This window comes from Vipera ursinii (genome assembly GCF_947247035.1).
Source record: "Vipera ursinii genome assembly, chromosome: 2".
NCBI classification, from domain to species: Eukaryota; Metazoa; Chordata; class Lepidosauria; order Squamata; family Viperidae; genus Vipera; species Vipera ursinii.
In genome coordinates this window covers 227,750,686-227,775,142 of record NC_139513.1, presented here as the reverse complement: position 1 = coordinate 227,775,142, position 24,457 = coordinate 227,750,686, and the positions used below count along the sequence as shown (strand labels likewise).

The window sequence follows — 24,457 nt, the reverse complement described above, 5'->3', positions numbered from 1 at the left end:
AACAGAAAATTGAAATTGTTTAGTTGTAGAATAGATATATGCTAGGTAAATATGTATAATCAGTGTTTTTAAAAATAATGCTAGAAACTATCCTGTAAGAAGTCTCTATCAAGCCACTTTTATCGCTTGACTTCATAGTGTCCTTAGCTTTATATATGTCATTGTATTAAAGATGATTCTACAGTGTTGCAAGCTTTTAATGCTAAAAAGGGGCATATCTAAGAGTAAAGCCCATTGATCACAATATGTCTTATCTCTAAACGGAATCTTAAGTGCAAAACTTGTAGACTTATTTGAAATATGAATTTGTCTCCTCTGCCCTTTTGTTCTTAGAATTTTCAAAATCTACTCAGCTATGTCAGTCAGTATGGGCCAAGGCAAAATTTAGAAACAAAGAGAGGAGGTCTTCAAGGAAAAAGAGAAAAACTCTTCAAGTTCCAGTAGGTATTAACAGAATTAGATGTTGTTAGAGTTTGTGTGTGCACATAAATGTATGTATGTACACATATACATACACACACACACATATACACATTGTGTGTGTGTGTATACACACAGACACAGACACAGACTGATATATATATATATATATAGTTTATATATGTGCTCTGTGTGTGTATGTGTATTTCTCTCTTTGTGTGTGTGTCTCTGTGAGGGGGATCTGTGTGTGTCATTAAACTTCTGGTGATATCTAATTGTTTGCAGACAGTACATTACTAAAACAAAGAACAAATATTCCTCAAAAATAGAATCTAGTCCTTCAAATAGAGGATGGTTATTTGTAAACTACATGCATAGTTAAGATGTTTTCAAAGAAAAGCTGTTCATTTCCTCTAAAGATTATTTCAGAGCAGAGAGCAGTAAAGTTATTTCCACAGAGATAACTTTTTTGTTCTGTAAATCATATTCCGAAGCTTTAAATGTTTGATTAAATGAGTCATCTGGAACTAGTAGGATACAATCCACAGGAAAAATACATGTTTTAAGATTGATTGCAAACTTACAGGATTATTTGCTTAATCACTGGATGTCATCCTGTGAATAGATTCCCCCAAAAGTATTGTGACTTTTAATCCTACATTTGATGACATTTTCCCCATTGCAACTGCTCGTTTTATAAGCAACTACTTGAATTGCATAATGAATACAATGCATGGAGCATACAAAGACTTTTATTTAAATATCTTGATTTTATAAAAATTGGGGCTATGTATATTTTTGTACCTTGTTTCTGCTCTGTTTGATTCATGCAGTTTCCCCCCTTAACTCTCTAATCTCTCTTTATATAAGGATAACAGACATTGCTTTTAGAGGGCCTGAAATTAGGACAACAATCCAGGTGATATATTCAAATGGCTATTTTTCTGGACCTTCTGCTGATTTTTATTTTCTCTTTTTTCTTGGCAGTTGATTACAGTAGATAGTTGCCCTCAGAGCATCCAAGTGAATTTGGAACCACTTGACAGTAAACCTGCCGAAGACAAACTGGAACATGGGGCCAAATGGCTAACTGTGTCTCACTTCAAGCAACTAAGTATGTCACACATGAAGCCCATGAAGATTACATACAGTACTAAAAGAAAGCCATGCATACTGTTGAAAATAACTCCTTTAAGAGAGAAAGCTATAAAGATAGGATAAGAAACTTCTTGGGAAGAATTACAATATTATGAATTTGAAGAATAAACATATTTTATTTTATTTCACAAGTTGTAGCAACTTGTGGGTCTACCATGATGGATAGAATGCACATGTTTTCAAATCATAAGTAACACATTATAGACAGTGGTGGGATTCAGCCAGTTCGCACCACTTTGGTAGAACCAGTAGCTAATTTTTTGTTGCCTAGGCCCAGAATGGATTTCCGGAAGTGGCATCCACACACAGAACTGGTTGTTCACATATTTGAGTCCCACCACTGATTACAGATATACAACTTACAGCAAATCTTGGACCGCTATGAACATATGATTGTTCTACATAGTTAACCGGGTTTACTACTGAATTTTGGTTTGATCATCAGTATATTAATTTCCATTTGTGGTACAGTAAGAAGAAATTGCATGGAACCAGCAGAACTTTAATGAGTTCCGAAGAACAGGATTAATTAACTTTATTCTGCCAGAGGTTTCCCTCTGAGGGTTGCAGGAGCCAAACACTGATATAATTAGAAAGCTGATATTTTTAGCCTGCTTTTATTTGTGGAATTTTTAAAAAATGTAAAATTCATGCCTTAAATATTGCAGGGAATTAACACATGCAAATTACCATTACTCTATCTCTCAATCACAGAAAGATTTAAAATATTTAGCACCCTTCATTCCCATGCCCAAAATTCTTTAATTTTCACCTACCTTATCCAGATCATATTAATAACAGGTAGTCTTCAACTTTACAACCACAACTGAGCCCAAAATTTCTTTTTTTTTTGGTAATATATTTTACGGATTTTTTAAAAACATAAATTACTTAAGAATTGGTGAACAGTGTGTTGTCTGGGTTTACATTTGTAAAACAATCACTAACAATTGATTTCTATAATCCATAATCCACATAATGGTTTTGGTTGATTTCATCTTTTCCCCAAAATATCCTCTTTTGCAAACATTGAGTTAATACAATTCTTATTGTTTTCATAGATAACAATTAAATATATATTTTCCCCCAATATTCCTAAAAATGATAATCACATCAATATAATATTTCTTTTCTATCCTATTATTCTGGTTGCCTTACCATAGATCCTGTCTCCCACAAAATTCTAGGTATTCTTACTGGTTAAGATTTTCTCAAAAATTAACTACATTTAAAAATTTAACTCTATTTTTTCCATATGAACCATCTCACACTTTTACATTTCTTAAGGAATAGATAAAACCGTGAAAAAAGAAAGGAGAGCAAAAGTAAAGAAACATAAAAAACATACTACTTAAAATATATATCCCTCCTAAGCTAATATATATTTGTTTCCAAAATTTCTTATTCTTTTTGACCATAATTAAAAATATGTTTAATCTTTAAATATTCCATTTAATACATCTAGTCAGCTAGTCCTTTAACTCTTATTCAAAACATTTTTTTATCCATTATAATTTTCTTAAATTCAATCACATTTAAATATCTAAAACATTTCCTTTATCTAAGCCATTTCAACTTTTTTGAGAACAAGATACTTCCAATAACTTTGAATATTTGTTTACTTGGCTAGGTTTAGATCATATCAGTTGTATGCATCAGGAAATGAAAAATCAAGAACTAGTAAGGCAAACAGTGCAAATCTGTGACTACCTGAGACAATCGCAAGAGGTAAGATGTGCCAGGGAGCTTTTTATGGTATGTAATTTTTATTAAATATGTTTGCTGTTATTTTAGGCTGAGCCTCTAGTGAGTACATTAAAGAACCAGATACTTTTTTAATGCAGCAAGCGCAGAGGTTGCTGGTGAAGAAATAAGTAATTAATCTCTTCCTGATTCTATAATAGTTTTGTTCCCTATGCCAGGGGTAGGCACCCTTGCCTAAGGAATTCTGGGAGTTGAAGTCCACGAGTCATAAAAGAGCCAGGGTTGCCTACCCCCTGCCCTATGCCATCCGTCTGGTAAATTTGCAAAATTCATTTTTCTCATTATGCACATGTACACATAACTCAAACTAGACTGTTGTTTCTCTGTGACATAATTCTCGATATATGCATAAATCTGTATTCATTCCTTTATTTTTGTCATATTTATCTAGTGTATATCAGAGGTGGTGACCCTTTGAATGCTGTATGCAATGAAATTTCATTTTAATGTATGCCGATTAGTATACATTCAAAGTGACAATAAAGTTATTATTCTATTCTATTCTATTCTATTCTATTTTTAAAGATCAGTGATTAAAAAAATCTCAACTTATCAAAACATAAAGTAAAGGATATACGAGGAGGATAACTTTAAAAGTTGAGGCTTTATATGATTGTGAGTTGTTAAAGAAATTGCATAAAGGAGTATATAAATTGTGCAATCTTTCAAGGGGAGCCTTTGTAACATAGAAAGCTCATAGATAGCATATCTTTTCAATTTGTTAAAATAGCTACTTTTCCCCCCCAGGCTCATATCAGTATTTTGAAAATTACTTTCCATGGCTGTTCCCAGAAATACTTTCTGTAGTAGTTATGGAAAATGGAAAAAGACATGTCATTATTAATTATTACTATTACATTATTATTATTATTATTATTATTATTATTATTATTATTATTATTATTATTATTATTATTATTTCATGCACATTCCAGAATGTTCTGATCAACCCTTTTGAAGAACGCACACATTCCTGGTATATTCTGCTGACGAAATAATTTTATACTAGTACTTTGAGACTTTCCTAAGCAAAATCACTTTTACTTTCCTCATACCACTAAGTTTGCTAAGCTATCGTACTAGATCTAGAGAAATATTTTATGTTAATTAAATATTATAATCAAGCTGAGCTGCTAAATGGAAGATTATGTATGTTCGCCACCTCAAGTTCCTTATAAAGTAATAAAGAGATGATAAAAATCAAACAAATAAAATTATGGAAAGCAAAATTTTGTTTCTTGGCCCATTGTATAAATCTATAAAGGCCAAGTATTAATAACAAAGGTGTACCATAACAACATTTTGAGATGAAAATTGGAGGTGTAGCATGAATTATGGTATATATTCTTAAATGTTCTCTGCCTTTCAGCATTCTTAGTGAAGAACTATTAATGCTTGTGTGGGCATATTGTATGAAGTGGTTGATTGTGTTTTAACTTAATCAAACAATTCAGCTATTATAGCCTATGAGTCACAAATACAGTTTATTAGGAATGGTTAAAAGAAGTCATGATTTTGTGTACTATATGTACCTTGCCAGGAAAGAAGGTATATGGATATGGAAGTTACTAACCATAGACATAATTTTATTTAAAATGCCTATTCATAAAAATAAGAGAAACAACAATCTGTTTTCAGGATTTAAATAACAGCATTGCTTGGACTAGGAAGAACAGAAAAAATAATCTGAGCAGAAGCTACTCGTAAGTATTCTTGTCTGTTTTATCGCAGATGGCTTTGTTTTGATGGGGCTTGGCCTTATTATTCCAACTATCTGACATGCTTTTGTGATCTTTAATCATTTAGCTGATAACCTCATTGAGCTATCCCATTCTAAAACGTTATCACAAAGGACAAATTAAGTATATTTATATGAGAATATAAATATGAATTCCATCTTCATGTGGTCCTGAAACTAGTGCCAAATTGCATAGAAATAGTGTATGTCTGCATGAACGACTTACTATATATCAAATAGATAAATGCTGGGTACAAATGATAAAGTTTACAATTAAATAGAGTTTGTCTATCAGAAGTCATGAAAAATCAAGAAATGTAAGTTAGTGTATGAATCCTGAATGAGCATAGACCTTACTGCAGTCAATGTATTATCATTTGTAAAATTAAAATGAATAAAAACTTAGGTAAGTTTCCCAATGCAATTAACATTTTGTGTGTGTATCTTTGTGTGTCCATGCATGTGTGTTAATTCAGACAATGATAAAAATTCCAGTTTTTGTTTCAAATAGGTTGAGAAGTTTGGAAGGAGATGGCAGTAAGTTTTTGGTTTTATTTGTAAATATGATAGTCAAATGCACATTTAGAACAAAGTTAGTCTAGAAAAGCCTCTTGATACTAACTCACCTTTTAAAAGACTTTCTTATATGGAAACTGAATCTAACCTATAATCTTCCAGGTATGTTTATAGAGACTGTTGAGATGTTTTGCTTACCATTTAAATGTCATATATGGAAAATAGATAGAAATTGAAAAAGAAAAAAAAAATAAATTAGGCATTAATGGTTAGTTATATATTTGAAGGCCTCCACAATAATCCAAAGATGTTGCAGACCTGTAATGAGTGTTCAGATATTATATCAACAGTTACTGCAAATTGTGATTAGTTTCAAACTATAATATCTATTTCTGGATTGCAAATAAAAAAAACTGTTTCAGAGTACTTCAACCATGTTATACCACTTTTATTTTATTTTGACTTACACTTTTCACTACATTTTAGTGTATGCTCCAAATTTTTGAATTGATACAGCAAAAGATATTCATTGGGGCACATCTAGATACCTTACCCTCAATGGATTTAACAGGGAAATATCACAATGTTCCTCTCCAAAATTTACTCTTTATCTGTTCCAACATTGAAATTGATATGGTTACGCCTATACTTCTTACTTGCCCAATCTATCTTCCTTGGAAAGCAGAATTAATAATACCACTAATTGTAATAGAGTTGCTTTGGAGCCAACAGAATACAGTGCATTGTTTAATTAAGTGATTGCTGTAGTGAAGCTTCTAGGAAAATAGCAACCTTTTAACACTTGTAGCTACTGCTGTCAGTAACCACTAAAGGTAAAGGTAAAGGTTCCCCCGCACATGCGTGCTAGTCGTTTCCGACTCTAGGGGCCGGTGCTCATCTCCGTTTCAAAGCCGAAGAGCCAGCGTTTGTCCGAGGACGTCTCCGTGGTCATGTGGCCGGCATGACTAGACGCCAAAGGCGCACGGAACGCTGTTACCTTCCCACCGTAGTGGTCCCTATTTTTCTACTTGCATTTTTACGTGCTTTCGAACTGCTAGGTGGGCAGAAGCTGGGACGAGTAACAGGCGCTCACTCTGTTACACGGCACTCGGGATTCGACCCGCCAAACTGCCGACCTTCTGATCGACAAGCTCAGCGTCCTAACCCACTGAGCCACCGCATCCCTTCAGTAACCACTAGATAGACTAAAATTAAAATTTATCTGTTATAAAAATTATATTCTATCATCTTCAGTTATTTTATTCAGTTACCACCCTTTTTTTCCTTTTGCATTATATTGATTTATAATTTAATTTTGAACTGTATCTGGATAATTTGTCTATCTTTATAAAACTTGCAATAAATGTTTAAATTCAGGGAAACAAAGTACCTTTCAGTTGAATAAATTTTCAATTGAGTTGAAAGGCATCTTATTCTGGTATACGTTTGGCTGTTATTTTAATTTTATTGGTACCCATGACACATTGTTGACTTTTTAAAGTATTTTAATTGTGTATAAATACAATTAAGATAATATTTTAAAAATGCTTTAACCCTTTTGTAGTCTGGTCCAAAATTTCTAGGAATAGAGCAAGATATATGTATTGTTAAATAAACAAATAATATTGTGATCTCTAGTATAATTATATGCTTTTTTACTGATAATTTAATTAAAAAAGTATTTTAATTAGCTCAAAGAAGGGCTTTATAGGAAGTTAAAAATGGATTCTCTTTCACTGCCAATCACTTTATGACAGTCTTGACTGCACAGTGCTCACAACAGTGTACTTTCTTTCCATATTTAACATTAAGGTTTTCAAAATATTTCAGATATCTCACACTCCTTAAAACCCCCTCAAGATTTGCACCATCATTACTCAGGTACGTAGTGAGTATTTAAGTGAGTATGCTGAGTATATTAATTCTTTCCCTCTATCATTTTCTAATTATCTGACTTTGAAGTAGCTCATTATCAAGTGCCGTGCATTAAAATAATTCCTAAGAGAGTATCTTGGGGAGATTAAGATAATTTATTATGTTAGCACTGCTTTCTGCGTGCCAAGTAGTTGTTGGTAAAATAAATTGATTGCTGGAAATATAATAACAGATCTATAATCAAAAGCCATAGAAAGAAAATGTCTTTTGTAATATCATTTCTTTTATAAATATAATTTCTATTATGTTGAGGAAATATAATAAAAGGGTGTAGAGATTGAGGATCAGCTAGTTCAGTTTCTGATCAAATAAATCTGCTTTTAGTATCAATCCCTAGTGAATTCATATCCTAAAATGATTTCACACTGCATCAGAAGCAATGAACACAATTTGAACTTGCCAGGCTGTTATATATTCAAAGCCGATTTCATTCTCTACTAGATGATGAAATTTGTGATACCTACCAGCAGATGTCCTTCCTGTCACACATTTAAGAACATATGTATATCACAGTCTTTGCAAATACTGTTCCTGATGAGATTGCTAAATGAAATATTTGTAGTATGTAATAATTGTATGATGGTTAGAGGTAGTATATTCTTATTGCAGTAAGCATGAAAGCTGTTATATCAGAAACACATATAAGCATAAAGGTAAGGTAAAGGTAAAGGTTCCCCCGCACGTGCGTGCTAGTCGTTTCCGACTCTAGGGGCCGGTGCTCATCTCCGTTTCAAAGCCGAAGAGCCAGCGCTTGTCCGAGGACGTCTCCGTGGTCATGTGGCTGGCATGACTAGACGCCAAAGGCGCACGGAACGCTGTTACCTTCCCACCGTAGTGGTCCCTATTTTTCTACTTGCATTTTTTACGTGCTTTCGAACTGCTAGGTTGGCAGAAGCTGGGACGAGTAACAGGCGCTCACTCTGTTACGCGGCACTCGGGATTCGACCCGCCAAACTGCCGACCTTCTGATCGACAAGCTCAGAGTCCTAACCCACTGAGCCACCGCGTCCCACCACATATAAGCATATACTGTACCAAACCTGCTGTGGTCAGTTTAGTATATAATAAAAATAGAGCCATGATGGATTTTCATGAAACTTAAAAAAAATCTATTCAAACTTTACACATTAATTTTTTAAATTAATTTTTATTGAATCATTTTTTAGCAAAGTTAAAAACCATAAAGGAAACTAAAGACAACAATGAAAAATAGTACATGGTGAAAAAAAATAGAAAAAGAAATAGAAAAAAGAAAAAGGAAGAAATACATAAATGGCTTCAGATCTCCTTGATAACGGTTTTAAATACATTTGTATTTTCCCCTCTTTACCTAGTATTATATCATAGTTTCCTTCTTTCTTTAAATCCATAAATCATAAGTTCATTTTTCTCTTTTTTCAACAAAAAAGTCCCTAAGGACTGTCCAGTCACTGATAAATGTACTTGTTGATCTTACACTAATCAAGTGATCTTGGCATCCCTGTTAGTTCTGTCATTTTTACCAAGCATTCCTTCTTTGTGATGTTTCAGAGTCCTTTTTGTCCATGTAATCATCTTGCAGTAGTAATCATGCATAAAAAAGAACCTAGCGGGGAAGACATTACAATTGTGATTGTTGGGGAGAATTTTTATAACAAAAATCTTTTGCCAAGGATAATGTTTTAGTTTCAAATAATACCTATTCTGACAATGGCAGAAAGATACAGTCATGGCCGAAATTGTTGGCACCCCAGAAATTTTTCCAGAAAATCAAGTATTTCTCACAGAAAAATATTGCAGGAACACATGTTTTGCTATACACAGGTTTATTCTCTTCGTGTGTATTGGAACACAACAAAAAAGGGAGGGAAAAAAAGTAAATTGGACATAATGTCAAACAAAACTCCAAAAATGGGCTGGACAAAATTATTGCCACCCTTAACTTAATATTTGGTTGCACACCCTTTGGAAAAAATAACTGAAATCAGTCGCTTCCTATAACCATCAATAAGCTTCTTACACCTCTCACCCAGAATTTTGGACCACTCTTCCTTTGCAAACTGCTCCAGGTCTCTCTTATTGGAAGGGCGCCTTTTCCCAACAGCAATTTTAAGATCTCTCCACAGGTGTTCAATGGGATTCAGATCTGGACTCATTGCTGGCCACTTCAGAACTCTCCAGCGCTTTCTTGCCATCCATTTCTGGGTGCTTTTTGACGTATGTTTGGGGTCATTGTCCTGCTGGAAGACCCAAGATCTCGGATGCAAACCCAGCTTTCTGACACTGGGCTCTACAGTGCGACCCAAAATCCTTTGGTAATCCTCAGATTTCATGATGCCTTGCACACATTCAAGGCACCCAGTGCCAGAGGTAGCAAAACAACCCCAAAACATCATTGAACCTCCACCATATTTCACTGTAGGTACTGTGTTCTTTTCTTTGTAGGTCTCATTTCATTTTCGGTAAACAGTAAAATGATGTGCTTTACCAAAAAGCTCTATCCTAGTCTCATCTGTCCACAAGACGTTTTCCCAGAAGGATTTTGGCTTACTCAAGTACATTTTGGCAAACTGTAATCTTGCTTTTTTATGTCTCTGTGTCAGCAGTGGGGTCCTCCTGGGTCTCCTGCAATAGCGTTTCATGTCTTTTAAATGTTGACGGATAGTTTGCACTGACACTGATGCTCCCTGAGCCTGCAGGACAGCTTGCATTTCTTTGGAACTTGTTTGGGGCTGCTTATCCACCATCCGGACTATCCTGCGTTGCAACCTTTCATCAATTTTTCTCTTCTGTCCACGACCAGGGAGATTCGCTACAGTGCCATGGGTTGCAAACTTCTTGATAATGTTGCGCACTGTGGACAAAGGCAAAGCTAGATCTCTGGAGATGGACTTGTAACCTTTAGATTGTTGATATTTGTCCACAATTTTGGTTCTCAAGTCCTCAGAAAGTTCTCTTCTCCTCTTTCTGTTGTCCTTGCTTAGTGTGGCACACACAGACACACAATGGAAAGACTAAGTGAACTTCTCTCCTTTTTATCTACTTTCAGGTGTGATTTTTATATTGCCCACACCTGTTACTTGCCCCAGGTGAGTTTAAAGGAGCATCACATGCTTGATACGATCTTGTTTACCCACAATTTTGAAAGGGTGCCAATAATTTTGTCCGGCCCATTTTTGGAGTTTTGTTTGATATTATGTCCAATTTGCTTTTTTTCCTCCCCTTTTTGTTGTGTTCCAATACACACAAAGGGAATAAACCTGTGTATAGCAAAACATGTGTTCCTGCAATACTTTTCTGTGAGAAATACTTGATTTTCTGGAAAAATTTCTGGGGTGCCAACAATTTCGGCCATGACTGTATATCAAAATGGTAAGGAAAGAAACAACAACCAAGTATTCAATATATTTTCTGGTAAATGATTCCAGAAAAAATTGTCTAGAATGTATAAGATAGTTCAGATTTATGTTGGAAATGTGAAGGGTCATTTTGCAACTACTAAAGTTTATAAAAATGCTCACAGAAATTCCTGAAATGCCACTAAGCCATTTTGATTTATATCCAGGAATAAATACATCCCATAATATAGTCTGCCTTGCTATCTGAGAAGGAATATAGAAAGGGATACCTTGAGTTCAGACAAAGTTTCAGTAATTTGCCAAAGATCAAGGGAAACCTAGCTTCAAATCTTAATAACGTTTGCCAGTATTAGATCAGTTGTGGGGATTGAAATGATATCAAATATTGCCCATTTTATTTAAATCAGAAAAATAAATTCAAGTGAGTGGCCTTTGATGGTTGAATAAATGATTTAATTGTTTTTTTAAAAAGATCTTCCAATGCTATAATGTTCATTTAAGTTCCTTTCCAACTTTAACCAAGTCTTGGTACAGCATATTTATGTTGCCCATTCAAGCCAGTGGCCCAGTGTGTGGGAAAACTAAAAATGCTGAAATAACTCTTAAGATAATCTTATAACTAGTTAGTTTTACTTCCATGAATGAAAATAAAACATTGCTCTGATCACTTCAAAAGTTGTACTATATTTTATGTCTCCCATTCAAAGGCCTTATGTAGGAGTAGGAGCTCTTTTTCACTTTTCTTTTTTAAAATGATGGGCAAATCATTTCAAATCATATGAATAACTTGCTACTTTGCAGCTGTTGAAAGAAACAATTTAATGAGGCTGGCTCAAACAATCCCTTTCACACCAGTGCAGTTTTTTGGTGAGTACCATGCTGATGTATGAAAACATTTCACTCATTAGGAAAATTCATAATTATTTAAACTTCAAATGTGCAATCATGCTATTGTTTGGTTATTTTTATTAAGTCAAGTCATGATGCATCTCTCTCTCTCTCTCCCTTTCATCTATATCACTATCTATATATCTACCTTTTATATTATTTTGTAAAATATCAAGAATTAACTGGAAAACATTGTTATTAAAAATCCTTGCATTTTTCTTCTATTGTGTTAATTTCATTGTGTTTTTCATAATATCTCCCATTTATTTATTTATTTATTCATTCATTCATTTATTCATTTATTCATTTATTCATTTGTTCAATTTAATTAGCTGGAGAAGAAGTAACGATTTATAGATTGGAAGAAAGTTCACCTTCGAACCTTGATAAAAGCATGTCCTCTTGGTCACAGCACGGCATGGCTGCCATGATTCAAGTTTTATCTCAGGAGGAAATGGATGGAGGTCTGAGGAGAGCTATGAAAGCTGTCTGTACCTGGTCTGAAAATAATGTGCTCAAGTTAGGTGAAGTTTTCATTGTAAAATCTTTCCTTCCTGAAGTTGTTCGGACTTGGCAGAAGATCTTCCATGAAAACACTGTCCTCCATCTGTGTCTCAGGGTGAGTATAATCTGATCAGCACTACAGAATGAACCCTCACTGTGGTCCACCATTTTTAAAATGGTGGTTCAGCAAGAGGTCTGTCAAATCCCACTTGTCACCAAAATCCCAACTCTGTGAACAGCTATCTCGTGCGAACTCCATCACTGCCTCAGCCCTGCCTCACCACGTGCCCCAAAAGTAGGCCTATTCATGAAAATGGCTAAAATGGATTCATTGTAGCACACAAATGGTAATACCAATAAATACTAGTATTCTCAGGTAAATATTACACTGTATTCTGACTAGTACCAACCTAGAAATTTCCTGATAGTTAGAACAATTAATCAATGGAACAGCTTGCCTTTAGAAGTTGTGGGTGCTCCATCACTGGAGGTTTTTAAGAAGAGGCTGGATGGCCATTTGTCTGGAATGATATAGGGCACTGATGGTGAACTTTTTAGAGACCGAGTTCCCAAACTGCAAACCAAAACCCACTTATGTATCATCGGGTGCCAGGTGGGCATGGTCCTTTGGGTGGGTGTGGCCCTTTGGGTGGGTGTGGCCAATTGGGTGGGTGTGGTTGCAGTGGTAGCTGCAGACTGGGTGGGACTAAAAAGTTCAATCATCTATTCCAACTTTGCGAAAACTTTTTTTCCCATGAGAAGTTAATTAATTGAACCTTTTTTGGGTGGTACATGGCATCAGAAGCCTAAAGCGAAAAGGTTTTATAAAACCAAGCTGAAGGCCTAGGACTGGGGCGATGGCGCATGTGCCCACAGAGCAGGCTCTGTTTGCCACCTGTGGCACCCTTGCCATAGGTTCGCCACCACGGACATAGGGCCTCCTGTGTGAGCAGGAGTTGAACTAGAAGACCTCTAAGGTCTTCCAACTCTGACATTGTATTATTCTGTAGTAGGGAACACAAAGCTGTTAATATCCTTGTAGTAGAAACTGGAAAGATCAGACAAAGTGTACTTCTTATTTGTCAGGGAACTACAGGTACATGTGAATAGCTTACTCATATCTTGTAAATTATTTTGTGATTTTCTTTTCTAAGAAGACTAAATTTTCATCTTGTCCTTTGAATGACAGTTATGAGTGGTTTTAAGTTTTCCCCACCCAAGTCAATTAGTAGTTTCTGATACGATCTCTGGAATTTCAGAATTCAGTTCTTATTTCCTCTCTGGAAATAGTTACTGGGCAGACTTAGTCAAATCACATTGTCTCATCACAATTTTAAAAAGGATGGATGTACGTAAAATGTGGATTGAAATAGCACTAACTTGCTAAAATGTTATTTTAAACATTCCTGAAATAATATACCCAGTGGTTTTTTTGTTATTATTCTTAGGAAATACAACAGCAAAGGGCAGCTCAAAAATTGATATATACCTTCAATCAAATGAAGCCCCATAGCATTCCATATACTCCAAGGTATGAAAAATGTGTTTCTAGAAATAAAATAAAAGACTAAACCTATTCATTTTATATATTATGGGCTGATTTAATTAATAATATCTGTCATTAACAGACAGGCAGATACAATTCTGTGCTAGAATTCCAACAATTATTAGAGGAACAGAAAGCTATTTATTCACATGTTTTACCTATTATTATAGTCTATATTCCATCGAAATGGAAGCAGTGACAGATTTTATTTTCTTGGGCTCCAAGATCACTGAAGATAGTGGCTGCAGCCATGAAATTAAAAGATCCTTGCTCCTTGGGAGGAAAGCTATGGCATGGCTATAAAACCATAGTCAAGGTTATGGTTTTCCCATTATGAGAGTTGGACCATAAGGAACACTGAATCCTTTTGAATTGTGGTGCTGGAGAAGACTCTTGAATATCCCTTGGACTGCAAGGAAGTCAAATCAGTCAATTCTAATGGAAACCAAACCTGATTGTTCTTTGGAAGGACAGAAAATGAAAATGAAGCTCAAATACTTTGGCCACCTAATGAGAAGTTAAGACTCATTGGAAAAGACCCAGATGTTGGGAAAAACTAAAGAGAGAAGGAGAAGGGGACAGCAGAAGATGAGATGGTTAGATAGTATCATCAACACAATGAACATGAATTTGGACAAACACCGGGAGACAGTGAAGGAGAGAGTGTTGTATGATCATAAGCTTGTAAGCCGCCCTGAGTCTTCGGAGAAGGGTGAGATTTTATTTAATTATTTATTTAAATTCCATTTATATCCCACCCTTCTCCGAAGACTCAGGGCGGCTTACAAGCTTAGCAGTAGCCTTCATTCTATGTATATGCCTGCTTATTAGGGCTTTCACACACACCCCCAAGCGGCATTATTACAGAGTCAGCTTAATTGCCCCCAACAATCTGGGTCCTCATTTTACCTACCTCGGAAGGATGGAAGGCTGAGTCAACCTTGAGCCTGGTGGGATGCGAACCTGCACTAATTGCAGGCAGCTGGTGTTACTTAAGGAGGCATTAGCCCACTGCTCCACCAAGGGATATAAATGTAATAAAAATAAATAAAATAAATAAAATTCGGGTCACAAAGAGTCAGACACAACTTAGTGCCTGATCAAGAACAACAATATTCCATGATTCCTCTCCCTCCATATCTTTAAATAGTGACCAACAAAACCTGACATTGCAAACAAACAAGATACTGCTTTTCAGGATCCTGATAAATCCTAAAGGGATGATCTACCATATGAGATATTTATTCAGGGAAGACAGTTAATTTGGGGCCTATTTCATCTCTCTCTCTCTCTCTCTCTCTCTCTCTCTCTCTCTCTCTCTCTCTCTCTCTCTCTCTCTCTCTCTCTCTCTCTCTCTCTCTCTCTCTCTCCTTTTGTTCAGTTCAGTGCTGACAAAATTGCTCAAGTCAGTTAACAATATAATAGGATAACATCCTTTTAAAGTGTATACATTATTTTTCCTACTTCAAGCTTCTCCATTCATCTGTATTCATTTAATGAGCAGCATCAAAACTTCATTCTAAATATTTAAAATGAAGATTTATTTGATTTACAAGATAATAAGTAATACAAGACATGCTTTTAATTTCGTGAACAGTGGTTTCATTTGCATATCCAGCTTCAGAAATAGCAGAAAACAATACATTGAATTAGTAGGAGTATCAGAAAACTGCTGATTATTGCAAAAAAAGGGGGGGATGTGCTAATAATTTTGTGAGAATCAATCATTTCTTACATCTATACCAGGAAATCACCAGTGAATCTTCTAAGCTGCTATTATTATACTTTTATTCTGTTGTTAAACTACTGATGGTGATTTGTTTGTTTGCAATTTGTTTGCCACGATTATGATAATAGATTTCCTCAAGAGGGTGCCCAATTTTTCCCTCAAGCTTGGAGATTTTATGAAGCCCAGTCTGAAAATTAGGGCCTCATCGACTCTTATTAATTATCTCAGGACACCTTTTTGGCTATAGCCCTGTACTTTCTTTTTTGGGAATAAATGCCATTTAATTCAATTAGGTTTATTTCTGCATAGACACAGACAGAATAACTTACATTTAAACATGTACTGTGCACATACTTATGTTTTTAAATGTTGTTAAAAATTATGATGTTGATGAAAATTGTACATGAGATTAGTACCTTTTATTTTTCAAAAGCAGGGTGAAGAACACCTCCTGAAAAGATAATATCCTTTCTTTTCAGATTCCTTGAAGTGTTTTTAATTTATTGCCATTCAGCCAATCAGTGGCTGATGATAGAAAAATACATGACAGGAGAATTTCGCAAGTACAATAACAACAATGGTGATGAAATCACTCCTAAAAATTTGCTGGAAGAAGTTATGCTGGCTTTTTCTCACTGGAGTTATGAATATACCCGAGGAGAACTTCTTGTGTTAGATTTGCAAGGTGAGTAAAAAAGACTGAACCATGAAAATCAGGAAAATCAAAGCTAGAAAAAATAGCTTAGGACACTTGAATGGCTAATGCACCTATTTGGGTTTCAGCATTTGTGAACTACAATATAGCTTATCAGATACAGGAAAAATTCTATGCATACGGTCCATGATATACATATGCATGTGCACGGACATACACACACAGAGACAGACCCTCCCCCCACATCTATTGATAGTGGTTGATTGATTAACAGTGACTTCTAGGCCTAGGCATGTGCATCTACAGAAGATAGTGCAAGCACGCCACAGGCTCCGCCCTTTGTTTGTTATGTGAGCAACATTGATATTGCATTTCTGCTTTCATCATTGTACCTTCTTTCCCACCATCCATGCAAATGCCATGGGGGCCTGTGTGAATCAGAGTTCTGAAAGAGCTGGCAGATGTTATCTCAGAACCATTGCACCACATCTTTCATAAATCCTGGAGCACTGGGGAAGTACCTGAGGATTGGAAAAGGGCTGATGTGGTCCCCATTTTCAAGAAAGGAAAAAAAAAACGGACCCAGGAAACTACAGACCAATCAATTTAACATCAATACCTGGGAAGACCCTAGAAAAGATAATAAAAAAACAGATCTATGAACAACTAGAAGCAAACAAAGTTATAACTAGTAGCCAGCACGGGTTTGTTAAAAACAGATCATGCCAAACCAATCTTATGTCATTGTTCGATAAAGTGACTAAACTAGTAGACCAGCAAAACGCAGTGGACGTAGATTTCAGTACGGCATTTGACAAAGTAGACCACAACCTACTACTTGGTAAGCTAGGAAAAGTTGGAATAGACAACATCACCAACAGATGGATCTTTAGCTGGCTGACAAACCATACTCAATGAGTAGTCCTCAACGGCACTACATCCACATGGAGAGAAGTAAGCAGTGGGGTACCACAAGGTTCCATCTTAGGCCCAGTATTCTTCAATATCTTCATAAATGACTTTGAGGGAATTGAAGGGGAACTCATCAGATTTGCAGATGACACCAAACTGAGAGGAGTAGTCAACACTGCAGAAGACAAACTCAGGATCCAAAAAGATCTTGACAAATTTGAACAATGGGCCCTATCCAACAATGAGTTTCAATGTGGAGAAAAGCAAAGTCTTACATTTAGGCAGGAAAAATCAAAGGTACAAATACAGATAGGTCGAGACCTGGCTTATAAACAGTAACTGTGAGAGGGACCTTGGAGTCCTAGTGGACGATCCCTTGACTATGATCCAGCAGTATGCAGCAGCAGCCAAAAAAGCTAATACAATCCTGGGTTGCATAAATAGAGACATGGAATCAAAATCACACAAAGTATTATTACCACTTTATAAAAACCTAGTAAGACCATACCTCGAATACTGCAGCCAATTTTGGTCACCATATCACAGAAAAGATGTTGAGAGTTTGGGAAAAAATCAGAGAAGAGGAACAAAGATTTTCAGAGGCCTGGAGACTAAAACATATGAAGAACGGCTATGGGACTTGGATTTGGCTAGTCCAGGAGTAAGCAACCTTGGCTCTTTTATGACTCGTGGACTTCTTGCTCAGGAATTCTGGGAGTTGAAGTCCACGAGTCATAAAAGAGCCAAGGTTATCTAACCCTGGACTAGTCTAAAGAAAAGAAGAAATAGGGGAGACATGATAGCAGTGTTCCTGTATCTGATGGCTGCCACAAGGCAGAGGGGGCCAGGTTGTTCACCAAAACACCAGAGGGAAGGACGAGAAACAATGGTTGGAAACTGATCAAAGAGAGAAGCAACCTGGAATTAAGGAGAAACTTCCTGACAGTGAGGACAATCAACCAGTGAAACAGCTTATCCCAAGAAATTGTGGGTGCTCCATCACAGGAGATTTTTAAGAAGAGACTAGACATTCACCTGTCTGAGATGGTATAGGTTCTCCTGCTTGAGTAGAAGGCTGGACTAGAAGACCTCCAAGGTCCCTTCCAGCTTTATTCTATTCTATTCATCTTGAATATTTGAGATTTAGAATAAGTATGATTTGTTTTAAGGCTAGATTTAGAGATTTGAGGACAAATCCATTTGATCTGAGCTGTTTCTTTAAATTATAATTGGAGAGTCTCAATACTTTTTTTTAAATATTCCCCCTGCTGGTCTTTTAAGGTTGATATCACATAACTGAGACTCAATAGGCAGCCGCGCTTGTCTGCATTTGTCTTAGCTCAAAGCAAGGTAGGATTAGGCCTGATTAATACTTGGATGTGGGCTAGTCTGGAAATTGCAAAACCTTTTTCTTCCCAGAAAAGGGCCATCAAAAACCGCTTCCCTGCAGATGCCAAGCAAATGGATCAGAAATGCCTCAAGAGTGAGTCACCAAATATTGCTTAATTATTGTCAAAAGTGCACCTTTATCTTAAAAACTATGAGGAAAGGAGAGCCCCCCCTTTTTTTAGGAAAGAAGAAAGTTGGGATCATTGAATTAAAGCTCGAAGACCATACTGAAAGTAAATAAATAAATAAAAACCTACACAATCTATACATAATTTTTCAATTGCTTTCCTGGAGTGCTGGGCTTGGCATCACATTGCATCGCACTTGTATCGGAAGCACCAAGGGTGCTTCCAAATTGAAAGGATTAGCTGGTGACATCACCATTGCCTGGGGGACACCCGGTTGGGTTCTCCTTTCATGTCCCCATCATTGTGTTCACCAAAATGGTACTTATTTATTTACTTGCATTTGCATTCTTTCACACTGATAGATGGGCAAGAGCTGGAGCAAATGATAGGAGCTCACCCCATCACAAAGCAACACTCGTATCTCATACGTGGGTTTGTCAACCCATGTGAAACACTGTGCTCCCTGATTTGGCATAATACTAAGTAATAATTACTGAATTACCCTTAATGGGCAGAGAAATGTTGCTGGTTCTGATCACTGGTTTTTAGGGGTTTTATTAAAGTGGTTGGAAACCTTGACACCTAAGCACTGCCTTCTTGCTGGCTTTAGTGAGGTAAGGTGAGTGCAGGGCTGTGTTAGGTTGGTAAGCACACCGACAAAGCTTGACCTCTTGCTGATATGGGGAAAGATGATGACACAGAGATCGTTTGGCACAGCAGTCATAGCCTTGCCACATCTGCATTCTTGAAGTAGTGAGGTTTGGAGCACTTGAGTTAACCTGGCAAGTTCATGCTATAGTATATGTATTAATCTTTTGAGTACCGCTGGTTGCTTGGTATAGATTAGAACATGTTTCAAAAAAAGTACAGATTAGATGCATCCATATTTTTGCTTTCATGCTACCTTTCTCTAATGGAATTGTAAAGTTGTGTGCTTCTAGCTGCTTCTATTATTCTGGCTGCTTTAAGTCTTTCTTGTCTATATTATTTTGATATATTAGCATATTAGAACTTGCGTATGTATTTTTGCACTTATCTGGATCTGGAGATTAACAGGAAACACCAGATATTGATTATCTCTACACATTTGGGCTCCGCTTAATTTCTGAGTGTACATTTGTGTAGTTATTCAAGAACAAGGTTCCCTATCATGCAGGCACCTCTAAAACTAGCTGATAATAAATTCTATTTCTACATGAAGTTGGACTGTCAAAATATATAATTCAAAGTGAGCAAGGAGAGTAATAAATTTGGCAGGAGGGGGATGCTAGTGTAGGAGTGAACATTCCCAATGTGGAGCCAGAGCAACTATGGAAACTATGAGTTGTTATAGATTCTGGTCCATAAGTTGGCATTGTTAACAAAATAGAGAATTTTAAAAAATAAGAAACAATATTAAGTATCTAAATTTATCAGTTATACACAATATAATCGAATCAGAGACTCCTGTTCCATGTTTACCTAACGGTTCTGTATACATAATAATACAGTTTCAGATTTACATCACTTTTTTTTAAACTGTTTTAAATGAGGTTAACTTGTGCCAAAGCAAAGCATCAACCTCTAGTGCTTCATGAATGCTATGAGATCCCACAGAGATCAGCAAGGAAGCATTCTTGAGGACTAGTTTGCCTTCTGATAAATGGATATTTTGGGACTGGCCGTTTTGTAACTAGGAAAGTCTTCCATGGAACCTTTCACAATTCTAGATTGGCCTATAAAAGTTATCCAACTTTGACATAAATAAATGAAGCATTAATATGCTCAATGTAAGCTATTGTTTCAGGACAGCAAAACAAGCTTATGCGGTAAATTAAATATAGTATCCAAATTTAAGTATTGATCCAGATATTCTAGAGCATAGGAAGGTTTTAGATCTGGAATAAGTCTATGCTGTTGATCTGTTTTATCCAAAGTTCCTTGCACAGCATAGGAAGTAGTTTTAGTTCTCTCTGAAATTGCAACATATATTCTATTTATATATAGTTCCAGCAACATACATTTGGATTCACAAAATATTTTGTCTTTATGATGTTTGCTTTACATTTAAATGAAAAATGTCTTTAAAATGGTTGCGTATGCAATATTTCTTTGTCGTAGTCTAATGCAGTTTATAATTTTAACATTGCTTTTTCATTTTTACTCTGTAAACCAAAAGATTAGATAACTATATAATAATTGCATAGGTTATAATTTCACAAATGGTTTTTAGGAAGACAATTATCTTCTAATAACCATTATAAATTTAAATTCTTCAGGTGTTGGAGAAAACCTCACAGACCCATCTGTTATTAAACCTGAAGACAAACAGTATGTATCTCATGTAAATATATCATATAAAATGTGACATATATTCCATGATTCAATTAATCTCCAATATTAACTGTAATGCACATATGCATATTCTTACACATTGCTGACAGTGTTGTTCTTTTTGGTTAACAGCAGTTTTGTATTTGTATCTTTTTAAGTGGCCGATTAAGAATAATGTAATCCATTCACATAAAAGTAACAGAAGAAAACTTAATATAAGCTATAAATGCAGATATTTATGAAAAACCTGGTAATAGAAGAGATAAATATTTGACTTATTTGAGTGATTATTTCTGGTTTCCAAGTTCATTTCAGATACAACAGATAGTGCTGAAGTTATTACGTTGTGTCTTGTGGATTAAGTAGGCCCGTTAAAACCTAGCAATGCACAAGAAATGGACTACAGTTAATGAAATGCTATCTAACCACAGTTTCTTATAAGTAATGCTCATGACACTAGTTGAAGGATTAGGTTTTACCCCCCAGCTACTTTGCAAAGTGGTATCTGTGTCAAACTAGATTGTGGCTATGAGTGTAGAACATTAATTTTTAATAAGTGGTACATCCTCTGGCTAATAGAAGCTCATACAGTGAAGCACTTCTTATTCCATTCCTCCTGCACTCATCCTACAATCTGTTTAGGCAGGTCCCCCCAAAACTTGGTGTCCAATTAAGCATATTTGTGATATGCAGGTGGAAAAGGTATGTATAGATATTATGTCATTAATTATTCCTTTATTGTTTTCAAACTCTAGGGGGATGGCCTTTGGACCAGCAAATCTTGGAGAAGATGCCTTCAAAAACTTCATTTCAAAGCATTGCTGCAATTCTTGTTGCAGGAAACTCAAACTTCCTGGTATGGAGTAGCAAGGCTCTGCATATTTTCGAACAAATCTGAGCTTAGAGCTAATCCCTGAATCAAGGACTGAGCATTTTTCATTGACATTGGTAACAAAGTACTCCAAGAAGGAGTTGTACTAATTTACATTTTCCATTAATATTTTGAGGGTCCACACAATAGAAAAAATAAATACTAAACCTTATTTATTAATTTTGTTATTTTACATCTGGGTGTGGCAAACTCTTTAAATATCAGGTGTACTTTTTGACTGCCAAAAGTCTCACTTGGCTTTTCATGATCCATTCCAAAGATGGAAGAGACAAGAAAAGGAATGAATATTAGGATACATATAGGATAGGATATTAGATTAGTTTTTTAGTAGAATGACTAAAGCAGTATATTTAAAGGTTAAATAAGCAGCCTTTCACTTCTTTTTTTTTTTTACAATCTAATGCATCATAGGGACGCGGTGGCTCAGTGGGTTAGAACGCTGAGCTTGTCGATCAGAAGGTCGGCAGTTTGGCGGGTTAAATCCTGAGTGCCGCGTAGCAGAGTGAGCGCCTGTTACTCGTCCCAGCTTCTGCCCACCTAGCAGTTTGAAAGCACGTAAAAATGCAAGTAGAAAAATAGGGACCGCTACGGTGGGAAGGTAACAGCGTTCCGTGCACCTTTGTCATCTAGTCATGCCGGCCACATGACCACGGAGACGTCCTCGGACAAACGCTGGCTCTTTGGCTTTGAAACGGAGATGAGCACCGGCCCCTAGAGTCGGAGACGACTAGCACGCATGTGCGGGGGAACCTTTACTTTTACCTTTAATGCATCATAGGAAAGAAGTAATAATGAAAGTATTTATTTTGTCCTGTATAATTAGTTTATTATATGAAGGTGCCCTGCTTAGTTGAATAAATGTCTCTTCAGTTACTAAAATTAATACATATTACCAAAATCCATCTGGATGATGGAGATGCTCTTTTGGAGAGGTATCTACTTAGATTTTGGACCCTGCAGCAAACTTCAGAATGATAACGTTTATTTTAAAAGATAAGTTTCTTATGGCCAGGATTGCTGCTGTTAAGGTGATAGCGTTCTGAGTTACAACCTGGAAATCTCTATGGTGTAGCATCTGATTTACTCCTAGATTTTGTCTCTAGGCAAATGCTGGAATATCAGAGGACTTCACTCTTCATGTCCTATAGGTGGGATCAGATATTCATGATTTCCAGGGCATGAATCGGGCTTGTTCCAGATAATCTCTGCCTCATGCACATGACAACATAGGTTAGATCTTGTTTTTCCCCAAAAAACAACTTTGGGTGCCGTGACCTGGATATACAACACCTTACACTTTATTCCCTTGCTGTGGCCTCGTCATACCTCTTAGTTTAGATGGGATTGATTGTCACCCAGCACTTTCCTGAAAATCATAGGCACTGATGGATCTGGAGGGAATTTGGAAGGTGCTTGAGGAGTTTTCCAATATCTGGTGGGCAGTTCTTTTGATTTAGATAATTAACTTCTGGTAACAGGAAGTGGCGTGGAAGCTTGATGCTCTCAACTGGATTTTTTCCCCTATTGGTTAATCTTAAGGAGCGCTGAGGAGCACTGGATATGAAGCAGCAGACATTATCAATATTAGTAGTACTACTAGTAGTGGATATTTTAATACAAGCAAACCTATATTGCTTGTATGTTTGATATTGTTGGAATCCTTGGAGATAACAGCAGCATGCAAATGTAATAAAGATGTTTTATCTAAGATAAAGATTTGTATTCTGTTTTCTTTTCATAGATCTGAAAAGAAATGATTATACATCTGGGAGGGTCAATCCAGCTTTTGAAATTGAAAATGAAGTACCAATGACAGCAGGAGATGAGACTACAAACAATAGGAACGATGAACCACCAGAATACTATACTCGGCTGTGAGGCAGGAGCTGCTAATTTTATCATTAGAACTTCTTTTCCTGAAGGGCCAAAGCCTAGGAGCTCCACTACCTCCATTGTCTGTTCTTTTTTAGAACAAAGAAATAGAAACTATTAATGTGAAAGTGTGTGCAAATGAATTCCTTCTAAAATTCCTTCAGGCTTCCGGGTGCTACACCGGCCTTGGACTCAGTTTAGGGGTGGGGGAGTGGCTGTGGTTATGAGGGAGACCTTGTGTCCTCAGGAGGCCACCGTTCTTCAGATAGTCGGGTGTGAATCTCTCTTACTGAGGTGTGGTCCTAGGGCGCAGTTGGGCTTGCTGCTGGTGTACCTTTTGCCTAGTTGCGCAGCAGCAGCCCTGCCTGAGCTTCTCGATATCCTCTCGGGGCTGGTGATTGAGTTCCCCAAACTCATGGTTTTGGGTGACTTCAATCTACCATCCCTGGGAGGAGCATCTGAGTTAGCTCGGGAGTTCATGGCTTCCATGACGGCCATGGACCTGACGCAAGTAATTCATGGACCGACTCATGTGGGAGGTCACACCCTGGATTTGGTTTTCCTATCTAGATGGTGGTTAGATGATCTTGGTGGGGGCTCTCCAATTGTTATGCCCCTGTCATGGACCGATCATCATCTCCTGCAGCTGGTCTTCCGTTTTGCCACTCCCCTCTGTGGGGATGCTGAGCCAACTAGATGGTTCCGCCCCAGGTGCTTAATGGACCCTGAGAGGTTCCAGGCAGTGCTGGGGTCCCCACCT

At 36.5% G+C, this 24,457-nt stretch overlaps 1 protein-coding gene across 1 annotated transcript in view; it reads left to right on the top strand.

Moving 5' to 3' along the window:
* The window catches only part of TRPM6 (transient receptor potential cation channel subfamily M member 6), a gene marked incomplete at its 5' end in the record, with an annotated part of 80,763 nt that extends 57,033 nt beyond the window's left edge, over positions 1-23,730 (top strand). The window contains 13 exons of the mRNA XM_083353496.1: positions 334-440; positions 1,408-1,534; positions 3,209-3,306; positions 4,981-5,045; positions 5,592-5,617; positions 7,427-7,477; positions 11,671-11,736; positions 12,090-12,376; positions 13,710-13,792; positions 16,016-16,221; positions 20,879-20,930; positions 21,689-21,789; positions 23,567-23,730. Of these exons, the coding sequence (XP_083209622.1) occupies positions 334-440; positions 1,408-1,534; positions 3,209-3,306; positions 4,981-5,045; positions 5,592-5,617; positions 7,427-7,477; positions 11,671-11,736; positions 12,090-12,376; positions 13,710-13,792; positions 16,016-16,221; positions 20,879-20,930; positions 21,689-21,789; positions 23,567-23,703 (1,406 nt within the window). The 3' untranslated portion in view covers positions 23,704-23,730. The remainder of the gene's footprint in view (positions 1-333; positions 441-1,407; positions 1,535-3,208; positions 3,307-4,980; positions 5,046-5,591; positions 5,618-7,426; positions 7,478-11,670; positions 11,737-12,089; positions 12,377-13,709; positions 13,793-16,015; positions 16,222-20,878; positions 20,931-21,688; positions 21,790-23,566) is intronic.
* Between the last annotated feature and the right edge of the window lie 727 nt (positions 23,731-24,457).